Source organism: Labrus bergylta, chromosome 21 (assembly GCF_963930695.1).
Source record: "Labrus bergylta chromosome 21, fLabBer1.1, whole genome shotgun sequence".
Taxonomy (NCBI): domain Eukaryota; kingdom Metazoa; phylum Chordata; class Actinopteri; order Labriformes; family Labridae; genus Labrus; species Labrus bergylta.
In genome coordinates, this window is record NC_089215.1 from 15967847 (window position 1) to 15990019 (window position 22173).

General features: G+C 39.7%; 1 protein-coding gene across 4 annotated transcripts in view; it reads left to right on the forward strand.

Moving 5' to 3' along the window:
- The window catches only part of spata20 (spermatogenesis associated 20), a 38876-nt gene extending 32765 nt beyond the window's left edge, over positions 1–6111 (forward strand). For all 4 annotated transcript variants that reach the window (XM_020650324.3, XM_065949806.1, XM_020650325.3 and 1 more), the window contains one exon: positions 5185–6111. In XM_020650324.3, coding sequence (XP_020505980.2) covers positions 5185–5379 — 195 coding nt within the window. In that variant the 3' untranslated portion in view covers positions 5380–6111. The remainder of the gene's footprint in view (positions 1–5184) is intronic.
- The last annotated feature ends 16062 nt before the right edge of the window (positions 6112–22173 follow it).

Consider the following 22173-nt stretch of genomic DNA (forward strand, 5'->3'; position numbering starts at 1 on the left):
AAGACTGAGCAGGTGTGTGCGTGTCTGTGTGTGTGTGGCCGTGTGTGTGTAGGGCACATTTAATTTCATACACACGCACAAAAAAACGCATGCATGTCGGATTATTTCATAAAACTCCAACACGTATGGACATGTGTGTCTGTAAATAATGCACGCAGCATGACTTACAGATTGACCTGCATTTTTTTTTTTTTTTTTTTCATTCATTTCAGGTGCTGTTATCTAGTTGAAGGGGACCTTTAAACATGGTGCACATTAGGGTCAATAGTGTAGAGGTATCGAGCATGGATATCATGGGAGAGAACAGGTGATGGTACTTTTCTGAAGCTCTCACATTTATCATGAGTCACATAATGTTTGTTACTCTCCATCATGCATCTGAAGGACAGTTCATCATTTCTGAAGCATGGATTTATTCACACCAAAATGAAACACTCTTTTTGTTTGATTCAGGCACACTTTTTTTGTGTGAATAATCCATGTTTCAGGAATTATGAAACGTGCTTCAGTTGCATGTTGGGCAATAAAAAACAATGATAAATGTGAAGTTTGGGAAACCACCAGGTGTGTCGCCAACCCTGCTCTCCTGCATAATATTCATACACGGTAACCTCGACAGTACTGACCCTGGTGGCCGCAATAAAAACATAAAAACAACACAAGCACATGAAGTGATAGACAAAAGGACTTTTATGAAATAATCAGACGTGCTTGTGTGAGTGCGTCATTGTGTGTGTATGAAATAAACGGCACACCATATAGTGTGTGTGTGTGAGCGCTCAAAATTGTGTGTGTGTATGGCAGTGTGTTTGTTTTGTACCTTTGGCTCTACCTGGTCAGCCTACGAGTACTGTGAGCTGTAATTTGATTAGAAAGTGGGTGATATGTGTGAGCCGTTTTATTAGTCCACACAGGTACGGTGTGTTCTTTGAATGTTTCTGAGCTAGACTAGAGTGTGAGGGAGTTGTCAGTGTAGGGACTGTGTGTGTGTGTGTGTGTGTGTGTGTGTGTGTGTGTGTGTGTGTGTGTGTGTGTGTGTGTGTGTGTGTGTGTGTGTGTGTGTGTGTGTGTGTGTGTGTGTGTGTGTGTGTGTGTGTGTGTGTGTGTGTGTGTGTGTGTGTGTGTGTGTGTGTGTGTGTGTGTGTGTGTGTCTTCACACCTATGTGTGTGTGTGTGTGTGTTTGTTTCAGGGTTGCTCAGTGTACGAGGAGATTATCCCTGTGGGAGAAAGACTGTGCTCTCATGTGTAGCCAACTGTGCTGTCTGCTACATCACACACACAAACCCACAGACACTTTCGAACAAATGTTGTGCTACACATAACACAGGAAACACACATTTTGTCTTTTACTTTATCACATTCACAGATAATGTATTCTCTGTCTCTTTTCCATTGCTCACTTACTCCAGCACTTCTATACCAGCAGCAGTCCTCGTCAGTCCTCAGGGGTGTGTGTAGACAGTGGTGTTGTGACACAGACAGACAACAGCGCAGCCTTTACATTGAGGGCACGTGGCTTGATGTGGTCTCGGCCCAGGGAGGGACTGAATGAAGCTGACAAGTGAGAAGAAGAGTCAAGACAGGGAGGAAAAGGTTCAGCTTGGCAGGGAAGTCCTCCTTTGGTTTCCATAGCAACAGTCATAGCACTATGACCACAGCCCATCACACTCCTAGCGAGCCTTTCAGTTTATGTGTGTGTGTTTACACACCCAACCCACGGAGCTGTCTCAATCAAGTTTCCTGATATCACTGTAAGAGACTAGATGGAACATCATCACTTCATTGTCCCATCAGGAGGAATTTATTTATCAAGTAACTCGCTTTGTGAGAGAAACCCATACCTCGCTGCAAAGGAGACATCTTCAATGACAGCGCACCCCATTGGCAGTTTCGTGACATTAGAAGTGCAGATGGCTTCCTGCACAAATGAGCGTCTAAATGGCTACGCGCAGCACCTGGGACACATTGAGACGACCGCTGATTGTGAACATGGGGCTCATTGAGACAGGATGGAGAGGCTGCAAACAACTCTACATGTTTGCCTGAGTAAATGCTTTTAGGAAGTCCTACAGGGAAAAGAGTAGGAGTGTCTTGTCTAATGGAATCGATGTCTAATGGCCAAGATTAGAGTGAGGATGAAGACAGGGAAATGTAGAGTTGTGGAGATGTCCATCGTTTTAGCCCCTTTAAACGGGTACATCTCTTTGTGTGAAGTGGTTCCGTTCAGTCACTGTGTACAGGTGCTTTACAGATAACCGTGGGCTATATATTAAGATGGACAGAGCAACACCCGCCTAGGAGCAAAGCCAAAATATCTAGAGTTCCCGCTGCTGACTGGCTGTAGTATTGGTAAGAAACTTTGCCTTCTCTATGATAACAGATGGGACATGGGTCAAACTATCAAGTGAACATGTGAAAATAGATGTTGTCCTACCTGAAGTCTGACAGAAATCAGCTCAATAATAACACCCATGACAATCATTCAATCAATCATTACAAAGAGGATTAACTTCGCCTGCATACTCAGCTGCATAATAGTTCATGTTGTTCTCTGATATACACATTTAAACACAATCCAAGTTACATACTACAATGATTAATTTTGGGTTTTTTATATTCCACTACAATGCAAGAGACCTTCACTCAATACCATGCTTGAATGCACCACGTATCACAATGATGTTTCAAGTACATTTTGACAATAGGAAGCTGACAGTCTCGATGGTTGGTGTCATGCTAGTATAAGATTTGCTTTAAAGGATACATCAACTGGGACTGGAGCCATAGATTTGTTGGATTTTTCAAATAATCTTCACACTGTTTATATGAGTACATCATCTTTATGAATTATTTAAGATTGAAGTAAAGAGGTGAATGCCTAAAAGTTGAATCCTTTCTGGTTGTGATTACATGATGGGCATTTTCTGTTTTGTGTCTGGCTCTGATAATTCATCAAACTGGCCCTCTGTATTTATATTAGCATCAATACAGTTACCCGTAGTCCATCATAAGAATGTCAGTTGTCTCTAGGAGAACTTCACCTGAGATAAGATGTATCACTGAACCGTGCTCCTCAATCCATCTCTCTGTCTCTTCCTCCCCCTCCTCTTAACACTTCCTTCTGTGGTCATTGTTTATGTTGTCATTCCTCACTCTGGCATGAACCAGGGTGTTGCTTGGCGAATAGGAAATCTCATGTTTGACAGGAAGCTGCCTTAGGGACACACAGGGCAGTCCCCTTTAGCTTTGCTCTGCAACACCACAACATGAACATTGCACACATAAACACACACATTCACAAACTTGTCAATAATTTCACACATTTAAATTGTTTTTTTCTTCAGTAATGAATTCATCAATGATGAATTGGCATTGAGTCTTGTATGTGCTGGCTGGACATGTGAACCACAAATAAATATAATCCCTCCATATTCTTTTATCGATTGTTGACAGGAGCCTATGGGCAGACACTGAACCAACAGAAAATATTACTCCATTAAGGTTATGTTGGTTTGTGCAAATGCTCACTATCTAAACTGTGGTCTATGTCATTTGAGATGCCCTATTGCTTCTATACAAGTAAATATAAAAATGTAATTTTAGTATAGTGGCAAAAAGTGGGTTCCAGCCCTTTTGAAGCAGCAGGTTTCAAGCCTCAACATAGCTTCAAAAATGTCACTTTCAGCTTGTTTAATTCTGTTTAAAAACACAGGAAGACCAATCACACGCCACAAAGCCTGCAGCATTTCCATATTTGCACACTTAATTTTCCACCACTTGTCCACCCTTCCACAGATTTGAATGAAACTCAGTGTGTGTCAAATAATGTTAGATTCTTTTTACCTCAGCTCCTGCCCAAACTTGAATAAGTCAGCTTCACCCTAAAAGGACTGGTAGTACAACTCACTCTTCTTTACATCATTTAACTCATATCCTCTTAGGCTTCATCTCTGAAATGAATTCCAGAAAGAAACGTTTAGGTTGAAAACCTTCCAAGAAATAAAAGGAAATAGACACAATATCATTACCTTCATATAAAAGACATGAACTATTCATATTAAGATTTTCTAAGTCTAATAAATTATTACTCAAATTAAATACTGACATTTTCTTAAATTCATGAAATGAAACTTACTGTCGGCAGCATTTAACTCAACACAGACCGATTATTTCTAAATAAAGGAAATTGAATCAAATCTCAACCTCAAATAAATCTAATAAATTGAACAATATAGGCCAGCTGGTGTGCATGAATACAAAACTTCATTAACAGCATTCCCAACACAAACATCAAACTTGAATCAAAATGATAGTTACGGACGTACATCTCATACAAGCACGAGGATACTACTTATCCTTTTTGATTTTCAAAATCGTGAAAATCTAAATTAGTCACTTTTCAGCTTTTTTGAGACCGTAAGCAGTGGCCATTAGCTTGCTGTGGTTCACTTCTACATACTCCTGTCAAACGTAGTCTGCAGTATTCAAGACGTACTGCATACTAAGCCCTGAACACCTGTACCAAGATTTATGATGATTGGACAAATTGTGAACAAGTTATGGCCATTTCTCTGCAAAACGCTCCTACTCTGTAAATTCTTGCAACAGAATAAGATCCTGCTAACAGTCATATCTATCGTTTTTGTTTATTTGTAAGATCCCAATTAGCTGTACCTGAGGGCTCAGATATTCTTCATGGGGTCCACATTAAAAGAAACATTAACAGGGATATAAACATGTACATTTCAAAGCATAATCAAGCGCTATAGTCCCTCACCTTCACTGTGTATCTTACTCACGCTTCAGTCATCATAACATGAATTGTTCCCTTCAGTACGGTCTCAAAATGTAAAAACATTCACTAAATGTGTTTGACTTAACTGTTCTCTCATGATTGGTAAAATAAGTTAACAAATACTTAGCTTGCTGATTGAAGAAAATGAGACAAAGTTTATGAAAAAGGTTACTATTAAATTCATACAGCACCATTTTCTATCATTAAAACTGTATTTATGTGTGTTTTTTATTTCATTGGAGAGCTTTATTCTGCCTTTAAGCAGCGTTGGGCTTCCTAAAGTAATTGTAAACTAGCAACAACAAAATGTGCACAAAAGAAAAAATTACACTGACATATTTAACCAACGTCTTTTCTGCCTCTGATACTCCTCTTTCCCTGTTTTCAGGTCTTGATGCTTCTTGACAATGATGCAGACAATTTCCTGAGCCAGCGTCTGCCTGCACTCGCCTCCATGACCCAGCAGGGTGGTGTTGCCACTGCTTACGTCTGCCAGGACTTTACCTGTTCTCTCCCTGTCACTGACCCCCAGGAGCTACGCAGACTGCTGCTGGATGGAACCACGGAGATCCAAACAGAATGATGGTTAAAGAACTGACTGACAAAGAATGAATGAAAGGCTTGTAATATTCAAAGCCTGGACTCTTTCAATGTGCACCCTTAGCCTAGCTTATTTCTGCTGTTATTGGCTAGTCAGTCAGGCTTGCAAGAATAGAATACTGATGCTTAAGAGAAGAGAAATGCTACATGGGTAGAAGTTGTTACAGTACCATGTTGTAACTGGGGCTTCTTCCCTCTTTAAGACCTTTAACTCCAGCCTTCTCTTGGTAGAAAGACCAGCTAAGTGTAACCTCACTTATCAAATCAAGTTTTTTTTTTTAGCAGGCTTTAAAGAGCAATGAAGAAATATGTACATTCAGATAGAAGTCCCACTTATAAAACTTGTCTGGTGGTATAGAAATAAACTACAGACTGCTAATAGGCACTAGCGGAAGAACACTGGGAGTATTTTACAGATGAACTAGTCGGCCATGTTGTCCCCTCCTAGCGCTGACTTCAAGTATCACAGGGATCTTCCAGTGGAGACCTATAGACCTGTACGATTATTTTTGATATCATAAATTATGTAAGATATGTTTTGTGATATTTTTACAATATAGTTTTGTCTCATCCCAGTTCGGGAAATGTCAGCAAAAAACGAAGTACATGTTTCCCAGCAAGTCCTATGGATAGAAAACCCCCACTGGTGTGCATTCTTTTCCCTCGTCTCTTCCACCTGCAGGCTCAATAAAGGCGTGTGATGCACTCAAACGAAGTGACTGTGTTGTAATTCATATTACATGCTGTGTGTATTTGAAAGCTAGAGAGACAGATGCACTGTTGATGTGAGTGAGGGAGTACATCTCAGACTGCCCTGCTCTGGTCTCTGGCTTAGAAAAGAAGGGAGGAGATACGTTGAAAAAAAATAATGTTTGACTCTCTTAACCCTCACCTTGCCTGAGGAGTAAGATGCATCTACATCCTGTCCAACGCCATTATCTCTGGTTGAACATCTGCTATCATTTCTTTCCCTCCTCTTTTTCTTTATTCCTCTACTTCTCTACTCTTTTTACATTTAGAGAGGTCCTTGTTGCCGCCAAAATGAGAGAGCAGTTGTGAAAAAAATCATAAAATGAACAAGGAGGAGAAGAGGGCAACATGGTAATGACGCAGACAGAGATAGTAACGAGGATCCCTAGGTTCTGTTTTAGCTCTGGTGTGTCCGTAATCTTCCTTTTCTTAATCCTGTCACGGCCACTTTTTTTATTTGTTGTTACCCTTTTTAATGCATTTTAACGTAATTCCTCCTCACTTCTATACCTCTCTCTTCTCCTATCAGGTTGGGACCCCACAGTCTTTGTCTCTCCCTTTCAATCCCACCCTGTTAGAGTGGCTGTCTTGTTATTTATTCAATCTTCTTACTCAAACAAATCTATCACACTATTTGTTATGGCCTCCACTTACATTCCATCACTCCCCTCATTATCGTTCTGCACTAATTGTTTTGATGTGCTGCACAGGCTAAATTTTAATTAGAACTTAGATTAGTGAGTGACCCTGGTGAACCAGTTGGCCCATTAGTGATGAAGCTGTACTCTATCCACCACAGATTGCAAAGTTATCAGTCAAAGTTTACTTGTAACCATAGGCCATTTTCAAAGAAACAAAAAGAGAACAAAAATAACATTGAAAAGTTATTGTCTGATGCTTTTGAGCTGATTTTTTTTATTTTCTTGAAGATGATTTAGTTCTTCGTAGTGTGACAGGAGCCTCCCTGTGTGGCGTTTGCATGTTCTCCCCGTGCATGGCTTCTCTTGTGTTACTTCAGCTTCCTCCCAGTTAGGTTAATTGGTGACTCTACATTGCACGTTGGTGAGTAAGGCAGGTTGTCTGTCACTATCTGTCAGCTCTGTGATTGACTGCCGACCAATCAAGTGTGTACCCCGCCTCCTGCCCAGTGACAGCTGGGATCCGCTCCAGCCCCCCTGTGACCCCGAACGGGAACAGCGGTATAAATAATGGATGGAAGGATGGATGACTTCGCTCTTATTCTAGTACAATGTAAGTACATGGTAAATATAGAGAATGGCTAAAATAAAGACTGGATACAATTGAGGCATTCATTTGGTGAAATAAATTGTTTGATTTCAAAAAAAGAAAAGAATTAACAAAGACTACAGTCATGACAGCAACTCTGTGAGGCTTTGCTTTTAGCTAAAGGCTAACACAAGCATAGCAACATGCTAATGAGCTGATGCTTGAAGGAGTCTATCATGCTCACTGTCTTAAAATAAAATAAATCATTTTATCATGAACACATGATGATAATGCCAAGTACAGATGTGGCTGTTTGGAATGTCCCAAACCTTTAAACTGGTGGTTGGGATAGCTAAAAGGTTAGTGAATTGTCAACAGGTAATTCATCCTGTGGACAGGAGCTTGTGTACTTAATATCAGTGCAGTCCGTCTAACAGTAATATTGGCATACGATGAAAAGCAATGGAATCACAAAACAACCTGGGCACCATGAATCTCTGAACCCATATTTTTGACCAATCCATGAAGAAGATGATGTGATATTTCAATGGATTATAAAAAAAAAAACTATGACTAACATTGGGCATAAAAGGAAAACTAAGCTGTTGAACGCTCTGCTTGTGAACCAGACTCACATGCTGCTGTGGCTTTCTGTCTTGTGGAGGCAGCTTAATGAATGCAGCACTTTGGAGTCCTAGTGAAACTTTCCCAATGGGACAATCATATGTGTCGTATTGTAAAGAGGTGGAAATACTGCTTTAAATTGAACAAATACTGATTCACTCAGAATGGTACTAAAGGGAAACATTTTAGTAGATATAAGAACTGGGCCTAATTGACTGTTAATGAACACAATAATTGTATTTTGTATGTTAACACGTTATTTTGGAACATGAACATTTGTTTTATTAAATCATGTGTTGCAGAGGATTTACACATATTGAAGAAGTTTCCTGTGGGAATCATTTTTCTCTATTACATCACAAAGTCACTGAGTGTATGCATGCATTCAGTCCATCATCATCCACCTGTTACAGCAGGGCTGCCATGCTCTAACTGGTCTCAGCCAAACTTTCAGTCATCCTATCGACTTAGGCGCTGGAGCTGAGGCGGGTTTTAAGCCTCATGTCATACTGTACCGTTACATCAGGCCCAACTGTCAATCAGGTCAGATAAGTGCCAAACTATAGATAACAAGTAACGTTCATAAAATCAAAACAGATGCATTAAAAAAAAAAAAATCACCCCCCCATACATCGTGTGCCCATGACGACAATAGCTAATCAGAACTATGTTCTTTTTGTACCAGGCTGTAAACATGCTAATTTCTGCTGTATAAAATGGGAATTTTTGAATGTGGTGTGTATGTTACTTCCAGGACTCCTGGAGCCAGCCTCAAGCTGACCATCGACGAACTGCAGGATTTTGCACTTTTACATTGGCTTCATTTTCAACCCCGCAGGTTGCTGCTTGCTCCCAGGATGAAAGACTGACATTCAGTTAAACTTCTGTTTTGCCCCCCTTTTAGTAGCAGGCAAAGCCTTAAAGATCCAATATGTAAGATATTTACTGAATTTGATCATAAAGTGACCTTACTATATGATCAGACATTAAGGAAACATGCTATGTTCAAGTGATGGCTTCTCTGACAACAATGCAGCATGAATTATGTCCTCCTTTTAGGTTTTGATTTCGATTTTGAATGTTTTTCCTATTTTTTTTTTTTTCGAAACTAGAGAAGTAGGCCGTTTTAAGATACAACCACACGGCCATTTTGTTCTCCCCTCGGTTAGCCAGGCAAACAAACCAACAGGTGTTGCAGCGATGAAAGCGTGAAAAGAACTGGTTCAGATAGAAGTGATTGTACCCGACCTAAAAAGCCTCTGCATGTTTCTAATAAGCTCCACGAGCAGAAAACGTGCTCAAACTAGGATCAATATTGGAGATGTTTTTGAAAATTGCAGAGAGGTTAGAAGGCAGAAAAGTTTCAAAAACGATGCAGAGCTGGATAAACACTGAAGCTCCTGTGTCCGCGACATAGCTACCTGCGTGAGCATCCACTTCAGGGAGAAGGGCCAGGGGGGAGACACCAGCTCCCTCCAATGTTTTCTATCTGGACTGCAGTACACTTTTTAAACGCTAGGTGTCAGAGTTACTCCTAATTGTTCTTTGAACTTTGGAAATCAGTGGACTTATTAATCATTAGGATGCAACATTTTAAAATTGAGCTTTGATACTGTGTGTAAGAAAGTTTCTAAAAATGACAGAGTCATATCCCTGCATTCATTTTTTTAAGGTCACTGACCTTGAATATATTGATCATCATCAAACTGCTATTGCTTTGGCATGGTAGTGCTATATTTGCGTACTCTGTTTTTCTGAAAGCTCCTTTTTTTATATGATTGAGATTAATGTGTTTTAAGATTTTTTTTAATTTTCGCACTCACCATAATACAAAAATGCATTAATCTTTGTGTTTTACAGTAGTTCAAAATATAAAAACCTAGATTGATTTGATGAAATTGGAGTACTCCAGCTTTTGTATTCAGCCAGGTTTTTGGATTTTCTTTTTCTTTTGTAATTAAAAATGCATGCCACATATTCACTCACATCTGCTGATGGGCGACCAATGAAGAAGAAAAAGAACTAATCAGCATTTTATCTGTTGCAGCAACAGAGTGAACACTCAATCCATTTCTCTGTCTTCTTGCACTTCCTATAAATCTATCATGTGTTGCTAGACCTGGTTTCTGTAGTGGATAGGGAGGTAACTAGAGCGATGTAGGCTGAGAGGGAAGAGGGGCAACTAGTTCATCATGTTAGCCTAGTTAGATGAAAGCAGAGAGAACGATATCCTCATTAAATCCTTTTTTCCACCTCTGTTTTGTGCTGTTTTTGTAATTTACTCAGTCTCTCCCTCTTTCCTCTCAGCCAGTCTCACAGGTTTTTGTCATGCTTACACAGAGAAACACAAGCAAACGTGTGTAATATCATTGTCAATACCTGTACAGCAAGGCTTTGTCATAATTGGTGCCTTTTGCAATCACTTTGGTTCACCAATTGCAGAAGAAAATGTCTTTTCACTTGGAGGAGTAGGATTAATAGATAAAGTGTTCATGCTGCTGTTTCTATGGTGAGAGAGAAGATGGAAGTCAGCTTTATATGGGACAACTTTACATGCATACACAGATTTCCAGCACACGTTCTAAGACCGAGTATTTATGCCCCATCTTCAAGTCTTAGTCCTTGGCATTTCTTTGACATTTGGTGACATTTGTGGACACATGTTAACTGCTGGTTTTAGAGTTTATCAAAAATGGAAGTAGAATAGTGATGGCCAAATGTCAACAGGACCCGCCATCTGGTGGTATGGCTTCAGATCTGAGGTTAAGTGTACTGTGACACAGTGTCATTATGGTCCCTTGTGCTGCTTCTTTTCTGAGGCACGTCGCTGCTTTGCAAGGTCTGCTATGTAGACACAATAAAACTTCAGTATTAGCAGATAACTTGAAGTTGTTTAAACTAAATCTAAGTGAGGTTAATCTTTTTGGGATAAAAACTCCCTAGGTATAGTAATATTATTTTTTAAAGCTCATGTGAGGAACTTTAAGTTTGTGTTGTTCTCTTTTTCTCAGTTTTGTGCTTTCAGTCGTGTTTTTTCCCCAGCAGGAAGCAATTAATAGTCTGACATGTACGCCACAGCAGCAGTTTCATGCAAAAAAGAAATAATCAAATGTACCGGTTATGGTTTCATTTGCTTTTGTACCTCAAAAAGAGAAAACAGTATTGAATAAGTCTGTTTCATAACCATCTAAAAGATAATCACAAGACCTTTAAGTGTTTGAAAAACAAGCATGGTGTAATAGCTGGAGAAGTGTCAGGGCACTTCCCGAGTACTGCTGAGATGCCCTTGAGCAAGGCACCGAACCCCCAACCGCAACCCCCGAGAAGCATTTATCTTAATAACAGAATGTAAAACCAGAATTTCCCTTAGAGATTATTAAAGAACATATTGTGAAAAAAAAAAAAAAAAATTCAAATTAAAAAAATTGAAAAATTATATTTTTGAAGCCTTTCATGGCTCAGCCTGTTTTCCACTAAAACAAAGTCCTTATCACAGTTTACTATGCAGCCCCGTCCTTTGCTGTATTTTATCCATTACTTGACTCTTTTGCAATCATTTTTTTGTCAATTTAATTTAACCGGAATCGTCAGAAGAACTTAACGTTACAAATGCTGGTTCGAAAAAAGCCCAAAGACAGTAATTTCCACAAGGTGGAAAAACATTGCAACATATTGATAAATATTCAAAGGGACGATGAAAATGACAAGTCGGCATCAGCAAAACGAATAATTATTACATGTATGCACGCATGTGAATATTACATCTTTTCAAACTGTGTGCTGTTTTATTATAGAACAATGTGCCATAGGTTTGCATGCAAGTCAAATAAAAGATTCATTATCAGCAGTAAATGAACTCAAAACAACATTCCTCTGAAAAGTGATTTTTACTAATGAAGAAATTGTGACTGGCAAGGCTTCTCTGATGAAAATGATATCAAGAGATGTTGTATGACAGATGCTGAGTGAGACACTTATTGTAAGCATATGGTGCTTCATGATTCAGTCCTGCTGTAACTTAGAGGAGGACCAATATAGACTCTCAGCATTGCACAATTCCTCAAACATAGCACCCACTGAGCTGAGGAAATAGTAGTTACAAGGTTAGATCTTTGATCATAAGAATGAATGTTCTGGTGAAAATGAACATGACAAATCAAACTCTTCTACACCTCAGTGACCCAAACCTTGACCCGGGGGACAAAGTGAAGTTGCATCTAACTTTGTGTGTAGTAACAATGTTGTTAATTTTGGTTAATTTTTAAATCTTGTTTGTGACAGAGCACGAAGAAACAATATGAACGCTGTAACAGGATGGGTTGGACAATACCTTGATAGATGAGTGAGAGGAGATTGCTGGTGACTTGTGGTACTGTAGTTAAAATGTATGGTTTTCTGATCTTGACTTTAACTGCTCCTGTTTATTGCCATTTGTTTGATGGTAGCAGCTGAGTTTATTGTCCATGAATCCGAGTTTAGAGCTCAGATATGTTGAGGTGCAGGAACGTTGCATCTAGTTGAGTGCAACTTCTTGCAAGTTGACAAAAAAGTTGAACAGTGTTGCAAAAAACCAACAGACAGGTACATTGACTTGGTCCTTTAAGGGTTTTTCTAGTCTTTTGAATACTCAAATCTGCCTTTTCACTACATGTTGCTGTAAAATCCTAAATAGGTATTCTTGGTCAGTAGAGAATGAGTGCTAAACTTTTTTTGATATTGTAATGTTGCATGAAGATTCACAAACATGTTAACCCTTCTCTTATCCTGTGAAGCATTTCAACATCTACCTGATAGTTTAGTAGTAACGGCTGAAATGTATTGCAAATATACATGGATAAAGGAGTGGAGGAATGTTTTCATAATATGGATACAAATGATCCCTGCAATCAATTTAGTTGTGAACCCATGAGAGTATGATGCACATAAATGGAAATAATCTTGGTAGCGCCGAATTATCTTGGCAGCAACGCATGGTCTTTTATTGAAGAATGCAAAACAGTTTCTGAATATATCTAACGCTCCATTTGATCGAACTGAGTTCATTTCTACCCATATTATTCTGTGAGTGAGACATAGTGTCATGATAAGTGGATCACTGCTGCATTGCCATTGATTTGGTGTCACTTTTCATCGCTGAATTGTCTTCTGTAATAAGAAAACATAATATGCAGATACATATTATGTATCCAATGTAGATACAATTGTTTTAATACTTCATGTTCACCTTCGCTTAATAACTCAGCTTCGATGGAATGCTATAATTACAACTTTAAATTTGACTGTGTATTTGGTCAATTGTGCTGCTTTGGCTGTTTCATAAAGATTATGGTAAGATAGTCTGCCAAAGCAGTGATATAGAGGCAATTATTTCTCTATTAAACACAATATGCGTTTTGATCAGACACAGTGTTAGTGTGGTGAGAATTGTGCTCCTTATTTATAATATATGTATGTAGTTCTTTTTTGCTTTTTGGCACACTAGTGATAAGCCTCTAGATAGATGAATCCCGTTTCTGGTGTTGACTAATCAAGACACTGAGGGAAACCAAAAAAGAAGGTGCCAGGAATTATATGCCAGGAACAGAAATGTCCATCACTCTTTTAAGAACAGCCACTGGACAGCAGTAGAATAATCTATAAAATAAAATGCACACACAGTGAAATAGCACCACTTTGTACCATGTTTGCACCTCTTATATTGGCCAGTTTTCACCATCTCTTGAGGAAAATATCTTGCTGTTAAAATTTTCTTTTGTATGTTTGGTAATCCATACACAAACTCTGTTGTTTTGTTATTGGAAGGAATTATTATTTGAATTATTAGAATTTATTATTATTACTCTTTTTAGTAATCAGAAGAACCTTGACCCCTCACTCCAGGCCACAGCACATCACATGACAAATGATTATTTGATCTATTTTGAATATAAAAATCCTGAATAATGCAGCTTGAAAATGGAATTACTGTGTTTGATGTCATGTGGATAATTTGTAGTAACTTCACCCATTATAACAATTGTAAATGGCCTTCTACTTGTATAGCATTCTGTATTTCTAGTCTTCTGACTACTCAAAGCACTTTTACACTACACGACACAATCCCCCATTCAAACCACATTTACACACGGATGGCAGAACAGTACAATATGTAGTGCCCAACTGTTCAGCAGTACTACTCCATTCACATGCATTCAACACATCACCGGTGTAGTAGAGGGAGCAATTTGGGTTTTAGCGTCTTGCCCAAGAGCACTTTGACATGATTGAGCCGGGGATAGCTGGGGTTGAGAGACCACCGACTCCATCACTGAGCCACAGCCGCCCATATGTCAAAATGTAAAGGACGAGTTATCAAGGTGATTGTAAAATAACCACTTCATCCTGAACACGTGACACCCTTTCAAACACAGGATATATATGTGCCACCAGTGCATGGAAACCATCGTCAAAGCCAAAGACCAGCAGGCAGCCAAGGCTAACAAGAATGCTAGCATCCTTCAGAAGGAGCTAGACTTGGAGAAGTCTCGAGAGGAGAGCAAGAAGCAGGCTCTGGCTGCTAAACGTGAGAAGCGTAAGGAGAAAATCACGCTAGCTAGTACTAAAGGTACATATAGGTGAAAACATTATTTTGAAAGGATATCTGATGTTGTGAGAAAGGTGATGTCAATACAATACATTCTCATACAATGTATTGTCCCAAAAAAGAAAATGGGAAGAAATGGACAACGTAAATAAGATACAGCTTTGATTTAACCAGAATTATCCTTAACCAGATTAACCCATCATGTGGTTAATCGGGTGATTTCACTGTTTTACCGATATATTATATTATGATACTATAAATCTAATTCTTGCTTATATATTCCGATATATTCTAATTTTATTAGTACTCCTGTGCATGTTCTTTTTCTTGTCGTTTAATGCTGCAACACTTGAATTTCCCCACTGGGGATTAATAAAGTATTATCTTATCTTATCTTATACACAAACCCTTAATATCACCTATAACCCATGATGTTATATCTTCTGCATGTAATGACAGAACCAGGGTTCAAACCTCAGCAGGCATTTCACATCTGCAAGCTACTTCACAGACTCCTGGCCCCTTGAAATAGGGTTCATAAAGTGGAAGTAGAATTCCGTTTTCATGAGAAAACTAAACTCCAAACAGTGCTGTGACCACCAAAACATGGAGAAAAGCTGCAAATCATTTTTTTGTTTTTTTTTGGACATTTTGCAGGAGAGAGCGAGCACTTGCGTGGCTTCTCGCTATTGTGGCAGTAACTCTCTCCAGACCTACTGACAAAACATCTGAAGGCCGGCCACATTGTTGACACACATACACACACCCATCTCTGTCTCTCTCTCTCTCTCTCTCTCTCTCACTGGCTCTCTCCCTCAGGTTAATCAAGTGTGACCATTCTGACAGGAGAGACCCGCACAGAAAACCCACTGAGGAGAGGGTTACGGCCTTCATATTTCCAACACACACACACACGCACACACACACACACACACACACACACACACACACACACACACACACACACACACACACACACACACACACCCACACACACCCACACACACACACACACACTTAGGCATCAAGGAATATCTCGATTCAGTCTCAATGTGTATGTGTGTGTTTATGTGTGTGTGTTACAGGTTCGAGCTTTGACTGACTTATGGAAATGCTCTCCTACCTACGATACTACATCTGTTCCCCCGGTACCACTCCCACTCCTTCCCTCTGATCTGTGTCCAGATGACATTCCTGGCTGGCCAGCTTCATCACAGTCCCATGATGAGCGAGGCGGCTTCATTTACATAATAAACTGCTGGATCCTGAGACACAGAAATGAATGGAAACCTACAGGAACTCTGGTTGTCTGTGTTTATTAGGAGAAAGGAGTCTAGCTTCATTAATGACAGAATGACATGTGTGTTGGTGACAGTCAGCTTAATGCCATTTTCCATCTGCAAGAGGTTTAAATCCGCTATTCTGTAAAAATGGATTTTAAATAAAATATGATTTCTTTAAATGAAGTTTTCCAAATATCTGTTATCCCACTTGGCCGTAAACAATATCTGTTTTTTGGCAAAGCGAGGCATGGCGACGAACCCACTGCTACATTCTGTCTCAACCTTTTGTTGATAACTTTGTGTCAGAGCACTGGATCTTTATCAGATTTTCCATATAATTCAGATGCATTATTATGATCCCCAGTAGGCTTGTTAGCGGGAGTATTTATGAGTATGTATAGTATTGTTTCCTCATTGTCTTTTCAGTGATGGACTGCTTTGCTTATACCTGTATGTTTGTCTGTACCATAGACTTTAAATATTAATGGAAGAACACCACAATGACAGTGTGTGCCTGTAATGACAATAACTAATCAGACCTATTTAGTTTTTTGTACCAGGCTTTAAACATAAAAAAAAAAATTTTTTTTGGCTGTGGTGTGTATAGCCGTTTTCACATATGCACTCCGAATAATATCTAGATAGTTACAGGAGGACTGCTCCGGAGATTCTCCCGACCTTTCCGTTCACATATGCTCCTCACAGCGGGGGACTTTCCCTGTCAGAGGGGAGGGGGATCGGGGGATTTGTGACGTAAAAAAACAAAGAGGAAATAGCGGCCGAAGCAACAGAGTCCGCTACACAACGCTATAATGAGAATATTTGCCTTTATATCAATGTTATGTGTAATCCAATGGAATGACAACATCCACAAAAGAGAGGAGAACAACATACTGATGAACAGAAAACATAATGCAGCCGTTTAATTACGTGCATGGAGATTGTAGAGGTCGTGTGCACTCACTTTATGCACTCACTGTATATAAACGTCATTCTCTTTCCATTGGCTCGAGTTGAAATCTCCGGTGTATATGCTGCCGCGTTCAGACATCGGCTTACTCTGACTTTCTGAGGAAAAAATACTAAGGGTCTGGCCGAAGAAACTCCGGGTGAAGTCCGGATGAAAAATTTGGCCATTTGCGTTCACATATACCCTAAAGCACCTCCGGGTAGCCTAATCTCCTGAGTTTTTCAGGAGATTTCCGCATGTGTGAAAAGGGTTTATGTGACTTCCAGGGTTCCTGGAGCCAGCCTCAACGAACTGCAGGATTTTGCACTTCCGCATTGGCTTCATTTTTCAACACCAGAGGTTGACGCTTGGTCTGTACGTGTATGATTGAACAGAGCAGTTATGTTTATCTGTACATAAGAGAGTTGAATAGACATGATTTACTTCATTCTTTATTGTATATTGTATGTATATGCTTTATAGGAAACACAACAGAATCACTCTTGTTATTATTTCTCCCCCTTTTCAAGGGTGTAACACTTTCGCATTGTCTCCTCTGTGGTGAATCCGTTCCTGGCATTCATGTTCCTCCCTTTTTTGTCAGAGCCCATGTGTGATGTAGATAACCTACAGTAATCCTCACAGCGTGTCTGACTGCGTGTCTGGAGGGACAGGTGGCTCTGCACGGGGCTTGCCTGGGAGAGGCATTCATTTCATTGTGCATGTAGAGGGATGCAGGATTTTGCTGTGCTCAACCTGGGGATGAAATTCCCCTGGGTGGCATTGTCAGACAACTTTGGACCCATGCTACCTGCTAAAAATGGATATTTTAACAAATGTTACATTTCAACTACTTAGACATAACCTCTCTTAGGCGCTTATATGAGGACCTTTCATTTTGGGTCAATTTTGGTGATCCCTTTAGAGAAAAATCACTATTTATCAATCAATCAATCAATCAATCAATCAATCAATCAATCAATCAATCAATCAATCAATCATTATTTGTTTAGGGCCAAATCATAACAACTGCTATCTCGAGGCGCTTTACAAAAGAGCATTTGGGATAATGTGCAGGAAGGATTTCTCCTTTGTATTCCTTTATTGTTACTGATGAATGATACATGATGTCTTTTGTCATGGAATACTGGTCAGTATAGCAGGTGAAGACATCAGCAAAGCCCAAACAGAATAATGTTAAAACTTTTTACTTCTAACTTTATTTAAAAAATTACTGATTACTGATCTCTGTCCAAATTTGGCATCCGTCAACATCCAATCAGAGCCTTCCTGGATGACCTGACTGATGTCAATGGCTCCTCAAAGTACTAGAGAAAGTCTTCACTTGGGCCAGGATGAGCTTCAAGCGAGACAAATCCAGAACATTATTTCTGAAAAAGTAGAATAGAATAGAATAGATCTTTATTGTTGTTAAAAGAGAGTTAGAAAATGTCTAATAAGTACTGCTTAACTCTAGGAAGAGTCCAGATTTCATTAGCTTCTGAGAAGCCTGTGCAGAGCCTATATGTGCAAGATTTTTGACTGCACTCTGAAAGACTCAGCGGTAGTCCAGTCAACTTTCATGGAATTGAAAACATGGCCCTCAGCATTGGACGAGTGAGGACTAGACTTCCAGGAAAGCTCAAGGCATGGATCTTTAAGCATGGTGTCCTGCCAAGACTTCTCCTGCCACTGCTGATATATGAAGTTCCAGTCCATGACACAGTGGCAGCAGAACAAGCCAGGCTGGGAAGCTTTAGTAGATTTAAGTGTGACAGAGGCCAGTAGATAGAGAAACATCTGGGGGAAATCCATGGCAATTTACAGACTAACTGGGATCCTGCAGCTGCCCGTTAGATCACCTGGACAAAGATTTGGAAATCAAAACTAGCCAGATTCAAGTTTCTTATCCAGACAGTGTTTGATGTTTGCCAGTATACTTACTTTCCCTTTGGAAAGGTTCCCTTGAACGTATCCTAAGCTGCTGCAGGGAGAGGGGAGGTACATGTAGTCAAATGTGGAGCTAGTAGCTTCAGACTTCAGGTGGTACACACGGCCTCAACTGGTCACGGCCTGAGATCGCAAAGGACAACACTCAGGCCAGATCTGGTTCTTACATCAGAGTCAGCCAAGCAGGTTGTCATGGTGTAACTAAATGTCCCCTGAGAAGACTGGCCCACAAGCACAAGAGGGTCAAATATCTCAATCTGGTGGAGGAGTGCAAAAGCCATGGGTGAAGCAATGATCTCAATGAGGTGAGAAGCAGGCCAGTGTCTATAGTGGACTCTCAGTCTCCTGGGCATTGGAGGGATGCAGGAGAGAAAATACACCAGGAGCATCACAGAAGCTGCAGAAGAGGCTTCGATTTGGCTGTGAATCTGGAAGGACTTGCCGGGGACCCCTTGGCGATGCCCAGGTGAGGGTAACTCATGATTGAAGACATGACACACACTATGAGGCTGGGTTAAGCATTGTGGATGTGTTCAAGTTTCATCAGCTAGTGTTCAAGAAAATAGTTCAGTTACCTCCCATACATGGCTATAAATCTCAGGATACTTTTTTTCAAGGGTTGGGTGAAGGACTTTTCCCCGCTCAAGCCTATGGCTACTGGTGACAAAAAAGCAGACAAATTCTTCAGTTTTTGCTTTTCAGCTCACTTGAAGAGGAGACCTTTTCACTCCAGGGATGTGCATTCAAGATAGAAAATAATTTGTTCTATTATGGTTGTCACTTTAACAAAATATGCTACCTCTGAATTTCTGCAGGAGTCTGTCTTCACAATAAGCAACTTTCCATGTAATGGCAAATTTTTTCACTTGTGCTTTACACGTGTGACACAAAAAGGCATATTTGTAACATTTGACTACTAGTGGTTGTGTATTCAGTGATGCCAAACATGCAGGTAACAGTCTCCTTAGTCACAGCCAAAAACAAAGAAAAATGACAAATTTACATTCAAATGCACACAGCATCATCAAATGACAGACATAAACAACACAAACATGAAGAACTTATTGCTTGTTTAAAACATAAACAACACTCTTAACAAACCGGGTCTTTAATCCAGCTCAAGGCATTGCTACAATATGTAATGCTTGCTCAGATCCTATTTGCTCTCAAAGCTATAAATGAAACGCTTAATGATGGTTTTGAGCTAAACTATGGTTTTGAAATATTTTAGTGCTATATCAAATATCGATAATCTCGGCACAAGTTTACTGACATACTAGATTATTAACAGCCCTCATTTAAACCCACAGCCAAAAATGAAAAATCCTAGTGCACACTCATCACCTTTTCCTGTAAGAACTTGCAGTGGAAACTAAGTGATGGTGTCTTTGTGATAACATTTTAACATTAAAAGCCCAATGATGGCTTTAAAAAAACAACCCTATTTAACAATACACATCAGTAATAAACTACTAATTTGGTTTTGAACTCATTTCAAATACTCTTTAAATGATTACTATTATGTTTAGGACCAGATCCAGTGTAGACTAAGAATAGGTTAGGTAAGGTAAGGTCGTAGGTTAGATCACCCAGGTCCTTCAGCCACATGTCCAATGTGTCCTTGGGGAAGACACTTACTTTGTCGATGTCATAGGAATGTGATTAGCTTATACTGATGGACACTTCACATTGCGGCCTCTGCCATCAGTGTGTTAATCAGTAGGTGTGACCTGAGGTGTAAAAGTGCTTTGAGTAGTCAGAAGAATTGGAAAGTGCTATACGAGCTCAAATCCATTTACCATTCAATGATCATAGTGAGATGCTGAAGGACTGGAGATTCTGTGGTCCTGCTGCACCTCAATAACAAACAGATACTCACATGGCTGGATAAAGCCTCTGCACATAAGAGGACATGACCAGGCTTAGGACCAGGGGATTGAGGCGATTGCTGCCAGTCTCAATTTTCTATTTATCATCTGAATGATAAATAAAAGAAAATAAGCTTTTCAGTTTATCCTAGCCCTCATGCAATCCAAAACAATACAGTAATACAATGCACTGTGTGACTCATGCAAAGTGATCATGTGTGTGTGGCCTGTTGTAGGAGCCCAAAGAAGATCAACAACAATATCAGTCACACATAAACAAAAATCACTTGTAATTTAAAATGTTAAACACAAGACTCCAGACTATACAAAGCTGTGACTTTGAGGCATTTCCATTCCTTCTTGCCCATCTAAAAATCACAGAAGATTTCAGTGATACTGATTCACATGTTGGTATCCTTGGTTACAAAGCAGAGCAGCTCGGAGAGGAACATTTCTAACACTTCATAAATTATAAGTCTGTAATAACATGGAGGCAAAAATGAGGAATGAGAAGGGGGGCAAGATAGAGATAGTGAGAGTAGAAAAAATAGAAGATGAAGTAATCTTGGGTCAAACAAATGAAAGTAAATAATGTGAAAAGAGGTGTGGTAGTAGGGATCAGGAAAGAAGAAAGGTGAGAGGAAGAAGAACAGCTGTGCAAAGAGGGTGGAAAAGCACAAGAAGCAAAAAGGAGAAAAATGTTTAAAAGGATCCGCACAAAGTTGAATAATGCTTATGTTGGCAGCACTGTGAAAAAATGACAAATAGATATGTACTGAGACTGAAAATCCACATTCTACTTTTGTTTTCTCTTTGATACCTTCCCCTTCCATTCTTTTACAAAAGTGAATTGATGACAAGAAGTTGCTATTGCAACATGACAAAACAGAGACAGAAGTGAGGCATAGTAGAGGCAAACGAGAGGGAGAAACAGAAGGGGCCCTCAGCACTTCCCTCCTTGCCTCTTTCTTTCATCTTTCCTCTTTGAGCATCCTCCAGCTCCGTCAGTGTCGGCTCCCACAGAGCTCCCACTGGGGGTCTCAGTGAGTCAACCCAGGACGAGCTGCTGTCCCTGGGGTGGGGCAGGGCGGTATAGGGCCATGATCTGGAGCTTGTGCTAGCAATGTGTACAGAACTATTGGGAGTATTGGACTGGGGTTCAGGTCTATATGTGACTTGTCTGTGCCAATTATAAGTGATAATGCATCATATTGATACAGTATATTGCATGAATGTTAACACCCACAGCAGCGGACTCTGCGTCACATTTATTTATTTGATTTGATTTTTAAAAAGGAACATAAATATGTAAATATGCCAGATTGTAGCCATAGGCTAATTTCCTACTGTAGTCCCTTGGCAGGTTGGTACATACAAATTTAAATAACCACAATGACAAGCAAAAACCAAACAACAAGTAATGACCAAACATAAACGGATCATTGGTCGACATAGACATGTACAGTATACACAGGCTTAAAAAGCGGCTGGGATGTGGTTCAAAACGAGGATAAAAGACGTTCAGAGTTAAAGTGCTTAAAGT